The following is an 8,667-nucleotide window of genomic DNA, read 5'->3' as shown; positions in this document are numbered from 1 at the left end:
AAACATATTAACTCCAAACATTCGGTAGAATTTATAGAATATTGTAAAAATTATGGTCTATTACCAACATATATATATATATATGTTGGTGTAGTTCGTTTTTCGATTTTTCTCACTAGTTTTTTGGCAAACGTTTAGTTTATTAAAATTCAAAATAAACTTATTTTCCGAATTCATGCTGTAAATAAAACCATATTTCGATTCAGAATGAACCATTATCAGTGCAATTTAATTTATATAGAGAAATATTCACTTTGTCAAATTGAACTTAGATGGAAATTAGGTGTCAGATTTCTTTATTGACTGGTCCATCTTCGTTGGTTTCCTTTTCTTCATCGATAGCATCATATTCTTCTTTGTCATTATTTACAATGCTAGTTTTTATTACTTCTTTGTTTTCATTGTTGATTAAGTGAGGTTGTCATTTTTTGTTGTATATTTATTTTTGGTTTATTGATGTCAATTAGGACTGCTTCTGCAATTTTAAGATGCGTGTAGTTGCTGTTCTGGTATATTACTTTGGTGTTGCTGTCGAGGATTTCACGGCTAATTGTGATTGAGTGTGTTGAGTCCAAATGAGATTTGATAGCACCACTCTGTTTATGCATCGTAAGCCTTCTAGTCAGTGAGGTAGTAGTAATCCCAATATATGAGTCATGTTGACGAGCACAGCCGTCAAAGGGGCAATTAAATTCATATATTACGTGATTACGCTTTAACACAGAGTTATCTCTAGGACTTCAGTTGTTTTTCAGTATTAGGTGAGATGTCTTTTTATTGTTGTAATAAATTCGGAGTTTAACTTTACTATTTGGGTTGGTTGGTTGGTGTGACATTTTTATTGATGATATGATAAGAATAGCTTCATCTACTTACACAGAGTTATCTCTAGGAGTACAGTTGTTTTTCGTATTAGGTGAGACGTCTTTTTATTGTTGTAATAAATTCGGAGTTTAACTTTATATTTCGGTTGGTTGGTTGGTGTGACATTTCTATTGATGATATGATATGATACCAAATAGTAAATTTAAACTCCGAATTTGGTGGGATTTATAGAATATTGTAAAAATTATGGTCTATTACCAGCATATATTATTATTATTATTATTGAAACATTTATGAAGCGCTAATTAAACGAATCTCAAAAGCGCTATCTAACAAAAACTGAACTTAACAACATAATTGAAATAACAAACGAGAAATCATAATACATCGCACAAAAATAAGATTAAAATATGGTCATAAACAGAAAAGTAATCCATTAAATATAACGAAAATACGAAATAATATTTATAACATGTCGACTAAACAGAAAGAATTGATAAATAATGCATTACAATGAAAATAAATGAGTTTTCAGTTTCTTCTTGAAGTCACGCAAGTTTAGGTCCGGATTTCTGAGAGCAGCAGGCAGGTTGTCCCAAACAGTTGGTCCAGAAACAGCAATGTTAGAGAGCCTATACAGAAACTCGTTGTTGGGATCAACAGCAGGTTTGAAACATCGAATCTCAAGTGTGTTTTAGATGCTTTTGAAGATCTCTTTTTGAACCTGTCAGACAAATAAGATGGAGCTAGACCGTTGATAGACTTGTAGACAAGTGTTGAAATTTTGAACAAAACTCTTTTGTTGACGGTTAGCCAATGAAGTTCCTTCAATATTGGAGACACATGATCGTATTTTAGAGCTCCAACAACAACTTTTGTGGCTCGATTCTGTATTGATTGAAGTACAGCCATGGATCGATCAGGCAAGTCATAAAACAAACTGTTGCAACAGTCGACGCGTGAGTGCACAAATGCATGAACCAACATCTGCAACGTGGATGTATCTAGGGATCGTCGAATTTGATTGATTTTCCTGATTTGAAACATGCATTCGGCTGAGAGCTTCTTAATGTGTTGTTTCATTGACAAACCTAAATCAATCATGAAGCCCAGATTAGCTGCTGTCTGACAAAATGGGATGACCTCATCATTAACAGTTATTGAAATTATATCTATTCTTGAAAGTTGCTGCCATGTTCCAATTGGTAAAAAAACAATCTGTGTATAAGTGGTGGGACCAATAATGCATCCTGCTTCCCAATAGTAGCTAAAGTAGCTCATAAGTATCTGACAATTCCTGCTACATCTGTGCATAGTGAGCAGACATTTTCCATGTCTGGTGAAAGCATAAATGAACGACAAAACCGACTGAAGCTCAAACACGTGGAACAGTTAGATTTTCTTTCATAATTTGCACTAGGTCTAGATAAAAATACTTATTTTGTCTGTTGTGACATGTTTTAAGACTTATAATAATTTGCTTTCAACCTTTAAATTTTTTAATTTTTTCAATGAAATTTAATAACAAAAAAATCAGAGTTCACTTTCATTTAAAAAAAAAATAAAATTTTATAACTGAAAATCATCTAAATTGAAATGATATTTTGACATCAAACCACCACTACTGATTGTTTAACATAAAACACACCTAGCCTATAACAAGTTAGGTGTTCAAACAGTAATGCACCTTAGGTCGGGATAAGAGAGATTGTACTTTATGCACTCGTAATGGCAAACTGTACCTGCATTAGCAGGTCAGCAAATTCACACCCTCATACACAAATGGGTATGCTCAAAAATTCTCAAAAACATCTAAGACAAAATTTCATATGATGTAGCACTCTTAGACATTGCTCCCTTTTAGTTCTCAAAGCGCACTTGTAATTATTATTATACCAATAAATAATTAAAAGTTCAGTTCAAACCCGGTTACTGCAAAACAGCACCAGCTGACCTTAACCAATAGGTCATCACGCCACTCAGTATGTTTCACCAGAGAAGCCTCAACATTTTCTGCGGTCTTAGTAATTTATACTATGCTTAGTAGTAATTACCATTGACTAAGTAAAAAAAAACATGGCATAATATTTTACTGTAATCTTAGCAAATTTTCAATAATCTATGTATTATTTACATTTTCTACAAAGTAAAAAATGTGTAAACACTAACACTACAGACCCAATAAATTTTCATAACATGTGCAGCAGTGTAGAAGTAAAAACAGATGTGCTGAGGTAACAAGGCATAGTGTTCTATCATGGATAAAATGTCACGCACAAAAAACTAGTAGACAGAAATCATGTCATGTCATTCATAGTCATACTAATCAACCAATGACTAATGAGAATACCGGGTTTGCGGGTTTTAAATAATTACTTGTGTTTTGAGTTTATGATTACATTTTTTAATTAATATTGAAAAACAGCAGGCAGACAGAAACCACCTTGAAAATAGGTCGTCGGTGGGAAAAGAAGCTTGTTGCATATAATTCTCCCATTGAGAACTGTCGTGCATCCAATTAGAAGGGGCTTCGTTGAGGTTTGTATTAGCTCGCAACATTTGGAATTTGACGGGCATTTGCAGTTGCTTTGGGGATGTTTCAACTTTGAAAAAATTTTCTTTTTTCTTATCTTTAACTGCATCTTCCTTTTTCTCTAATGTAAAAGAATCGTCCAACAGCTGCGAACCTAGAACCCCACTCATGTTCGAAATTGAATAATAATATTATTTTGATAATAAATAAGCATAGAGTTTCCGTGAAAGTGAGTTTAAATTTTATTTAAACAATAAATAAAATCGGCTGGTACTATTTGACTTTCTTGGCTTATTGGCTTTGTTAGGAAAAAGCTTAGGTTTTTGTAAATATATATATTTATATACGGCCTTATTTACAGCATGAATTCGGAAAATAAGTTTATTTTGAATTTTAATAAACTAAACGTTCTCTAAAAAACTTTAGTGAGAATAATCGAAAAAAAGAACTACAAACATATTAACGCCAAACATTCGGTAGAATTTATAGAATATTGTAAAATAAATAAATAAATATATATATAAATATATTTATATATATATATCTATATTATATATATTTATTTATTTATATATAAATAAACACTCAACGATATGGAATTGTTGTAAATCGTATTTATTGAGAACTAGAGACATAATTTGGCTTCGGCTAACAACGTTGTTTCGGTGTAAACACCACCTTCAGAACCTTGTGTGAGATACAAATATTGCAATAAATGAAAATGTAAACCAAATAAAACAAAATGTAATATAATAGTACCTAAAATGTTACGTGTTGTGATTTAAAACAGGCCAAATGAAACTTAGTAATATATGAATAAATAATTTGAAGAAATACGTTAAAAGCAAAATGTTACCTTGTAATGCAGATGAAATTGAATAATTAGTGAAATAGATTATAGTTTAATATTAAAATAAATAAATGGAAACATATTTACGTAAAACAACTATAGTAATTTAAAACAATACGGCTTTAAAATAATACTAGCGTTGATCTCAAAAACTGGGTTCATGCATTCATTACTGGGATTTGGTGTCCATTGTTCACACAATCATCAACAGCATAAGCCATGTTTATAGCAGATATTTTTGGCCAGTGCAAGTACGTAAAGTAAGCCCTCTCTCACCTCATGTATACATACGCATATGTAGGTATGTTTATATGTACGTATGCAGTATGTTTGTTTTGTTTTTATGTATGTTTGTTTGTATCAATTCTCGTTTATAGTCTCCATTTGTTTAGAGTCGGACTTTTTTATTCCATTCATCAGCTTCTGTCTCCAGTAATTTAAAAAAATACAGCGATAAAGTAATACTTACTAATATTACTTTTGTCAAAGTTACCTTGCAAATCGATCTCAATATGTTGTTATAAGTAAACATCATTCTTCCTTGTTGCCTATTGTCTCCGGAGTGCTTCAGGGTTCTGTACTGGGCCCTGTTTTTTTAATATATTTATCAATGATTTATGCAGATCGACTAAGACTGATAAGTATATTATGTATGCGGATGACACTACCATTTTGGCGGCTGGCGATTCCATAGGTGAAGTTGAATGTATTCTTAACTCAGAGCTCGCAAGAGTTCACTTGTGGATGATAAATAATAAACTTTAAATTAATTTATCAAAAATTTATGTAATTCTTTTTGGTTCTAAAATTGTCACCAATTTACTAACATTCTCTATTTTCTACAATAACAATTTGGTGGGTCGATTGGACAAATTAATCTTTCTAGGTGTTACAATCTCAGGCAAAGTACTGTTATAACCGTGCTACCGAACGCACTAGATTCTAGCATATTCTAGAATGTTCTAGTGACTGGAGCATTCTGGAGTAAGCTAGAATCGGACCATCTAGAAGAATCTAGAAACGACGCTTGCAAAGAGTATATAAGCGCACGTCGCAAGTGATTAGTGATATTCGTGATTAGTGAAATTCGTGATTTTGTGAATAGCGATTCGGTGAATATTCGTGATTAGTGATGTTCGTGATTAGTGAAATTCGTGATTTTGTGAATAGCGATTCGGTGAATTATTTAAAGCGATGTTTGATTTGTTTGTTGACGTTGTCATAGCGATAGATTTTGAACGATTTAAAAGTTAATTGTTGCGTTAGTTTGAATTTACTGGAAATAAACGATTAGTTGATTTCTTCTGTAAATAAAGTTTAATAACTAATAATAGTTGATTTCTTCTGTAAATAAAGTTTAATAACTGTTTGGAATATTTTATTCAATCGAGGATTTGAACCCGTCGCATCGTAAATCGGTTACGACAGCGAGTATTATAACAGTATATAAAAATCTAAGAATAATCTATAGACTAGAATATCTCTCACCGAAATGTATATTAATTAGTTTATACTATTCTCTTATTTATCCTTATTTCACTTATTGTATTGTAATTTGGGGTCGTTACATTAAGTTTCATATTATTATCTTAGATAGATGTTTATACTTCTTTATTCGTATTTATTATGACCTGAAAAAATATGATCATATTTCAGATTATTTATCGTTGTCTAAATTTGTTGTCTATTCCTAAACTGTACGTTCTCAGATTATTATTATTCTTGTTTAATGTTATAGTTGAAAAAAAAATTGTTATGTTTAATTCATATTTAATTAAATCTTCTAAATATTGCAAAAAACAATTTGGCACACTCCATTATACAATTGTATTGTCCATCGTACTACTTTATTTTCATCTTCAATTTTTGTTTTTGGTTTAAAACTGTGGTCAAAATTACCGTGTTTAGTTTTACAAGTATCTAACTATGAACTATTTGAAAAATCGATTTTTGATTTAATTAAGAACAACTATTTTTCACAAGATGTGATTTAATTATTTCAATTATTTAAGTTATTTCATAAGAAAAAACTTCTAATATGAATTCAATTGTTTTGTTTAACTTGATAAATTTTGATGCTAATTTTTGTTCTAAGTAATTTCTGCTCATTTTTGGTTAAATTTAACTTGTTGTCATTGGCTAACCATACGATTTTATTTTCATTTATGTTGTTATTTTCATGTAGGTATATGTTTTTATTTCGTTTGGGTGGCCGTACAAACTCGTTTGAGCTTCTGTGTTTCCATGCTTTTTGCTGAATAAATTGGATAAATTGAATATAACATATGAATAAAATTATATATTTTGGTGTTTGTGCGTGTGTGTGTGTTAATATGCTGTATATTTATGACAATCTTTTGTTAGAGCTTCGTTGAAATTCAGCAATTAGGTATAATTGATTGTACAACATAAAATAAACATATAATAACATTGTTCATTGTTAATAAATTTTAATAAAAAGATTTACATGCAATACGGTTCTGTGTCTCCATGCTTTTTGCTGAATAAATTGAATTGAAAAAAGATATATATATATATATATATATATATATATATATATATATATATATATATATATATATGTTGGTAATAGGCCATAATTTTTACAATATTCTATAAATTCTACCGAATGTTTGGCGTTAATATGTTTGTAGTTCGTTTTTTCAATTTTTCTCACTAAAGTTTTTTGGTGAACGTTTAGTTTATTAAAATTCAAAACAAACTTATTTTCCGAATTCATGCTGCAAATAAGGCCATATTTCGATTATGAATGATGAGTCATCATCAGTGCTTTTTGATGTTTATATAGGGAAATATTGACTTTGTAAAAATGAACTTAGATGGAAATTAAATGTCAGGTTTCTTTAGTGGCTGGTCATCCTCTTTGGTCTCCTTATATATATATATATATATATATATATATATATATATATATATATATATATATATATATATATATATATATATATATATATGTGTGTGTGTGTGTGTGTGTGTGTGTGTGTGAACGAGTAAAAATATATAGTACAGCCTTAATACGATTGAGTACATCATGCTTCCGAGTTGATGTTGAGATAGTTGGTACTGGATGGTTGGTGGTTGTCGTAGTTGGTTGATTGGTGGTTGACTTGTTGTTTCTGTATTGCTTTGACGGCTCGAGATGACTGGATTCTATCATTCTACGCTCCTATGTTTATTATTAGTTAACGATGGTTAATAATGCGATGTTGGATGTGTAAGTATGGGCGTGTGTTTATGTGTTCAGTGCCTAAATAGTATGCGGTGTAGTGGTTTGTTGATTGTGTATGCTTGTAGGATGTCGTTGTGGTTTTGGATGCATCCATGTAGGATTAGAGTGGTGATGATATCTTCGTAGAATGAGTTAAGTTGTCTGTTGTATGGTCGAACGATTATGAATTTGTTGTTGTTGTTTTTGTTTCCGGTTTGGAGAATGTTCTCGTAGTTGTTGTTCTGGTTGTTGTTGTTGGCGTCTTGGTTGTTTGTCACCTCATTTGTAATGCTATTATCAGATTCTGTTGTGCTATTGTTATTGTTGGTATTGTTGGTATTGTTGTTGTTGTGGTTATCTGATTCTGCGGTGTCGTTATCGTTATAGGTGTTGCCATTGGTTGGGTCGTTCTGGTTGGTGAGAATTTCGTTGATGAAGGTGTTGTAGATGGTTTGTTCGTTATCTTCTACATCTTCTTCATTGTCGCATGTGATGTTATAAGTTTGTGTATTGGTGTCGTCGTCGGTGATTGTGTTGGTGTTTATGTTTTCATTGTTCGGGTTGTTGTTGTTGTTGGGTTTTGGTGAGATCTTTGTGTATTGCTCTGCGATGGCTTTGAAATGTTTTTTGAGTTTTTGGTAATTATATTCTCTTTGCTTGAGTCTGTTGATAAGTTTGAAGCTACTCTCTTTGAAGTCAATGAACAGTGATGAAATGGATGCGTAGCGTTTGATTTGTGATGTGACGATTGATTTGAAGGTGTGTGGTGGATGGTGTGAGTTGTGGTGTAATAGATCGAAGGTGTTGGTTTGTTTGAAGAGAGGTTTTGAATGTAAAAAGGGTGAGTGTGGGATATTCTTGAAGATAGTGGTGTCAAGAAAGTTGATGTGTTCAGAGTGTGTTTTAAAGGTTAGTTTTATAGACGGGATAAGATTATTGGCAATAGCCATTATTTTTTTGAGTTGTTGTGTAGTGCCGGTGAATGTGAAAAATATGTCATCGATGTATCTATTGTATGCGTTGATGTGTTGTTTGAAGTGTTTGTTGAGGGTGTCGTCTAGGTGATGTAGATAGAGATTGGCTAGTGTGGGGAAGAAGATTTTTCCCATTGCGCATCCGTTTGTTTGTAAGTATTGTTGATTGTTAAAGATGAAGTCGTTGTTGTCGAGTGAGATTTGTAAGAACTTAATAGTCATGCAGTTGTACGGATTGTGTGGCATGTATTTTGAG

The 8,667-nt window shown here is 31.5% G+C and overlaps 2 protein-coding genes across 2 annotated transcripts in view; both read right to left on the bottom strand.

Annotated features, from left to right (window-relative positions):
• Positions 1-3,528, bottom strand: part of HELRODRAFT_173203 (hypothetical protein) — a gene marked incomplete at both ends in the record, with an annotated part of 6,672 nt that extends 3,144 nt beyond the window's left edge. Inside the window, 2 exons of the mRNA XM_009019803.1 lie at positions 1,917-2,161; positions 3,269-3,528. Of these exons, the coding sequence (XP_009018051.1) occupies positions 1,917-2,161; positions 3,269-3,528 (505 nt within the window). The remainder of the gene's footprint in view (positions 1-1,916; positions 2,162-3,268) is intronic.
• A 3,941-nt stretch (positions 3,529-7,469) lies between these two features.
• HELRODRAFT_173202 (hypothetical protein) overlaps positions 7,470-8,667 on the bottom strand; it is a gene marked incomplete at both ends in the record, with an annotated part of 4,218 nt that continues 3,020 nt past the window's right edge. Inside the window, one exon of the mRNA XM_009019802.1 lies at positions 7,470-8,027. Within this exon, the coding sequence (XP_009018050.1) occupies positions 7,470-8,027 (558 nt within the window). The remainder of the gene's footprint in view (positions 8,028-8,667) is intronic.

The sequence above is a fragment of the Helobdella robusta genome (genome assembly GCF_000326865.2).
Source record: "Helobdella robusta unplaced genomic scaffold HELROscaffold_25, whole genome shotgun sequence".
NCBI classification, from domain to species: domain Eukaryota; kingdom Metazoa; phylum Annelida; class Clitellata; order Rhynchobdellida; family Glossiphoniidae; genus Helobdella; species Helobdella robusta.
This window is presented reverse-complemented; position numbering and strand designations above follow the sequence as displayed.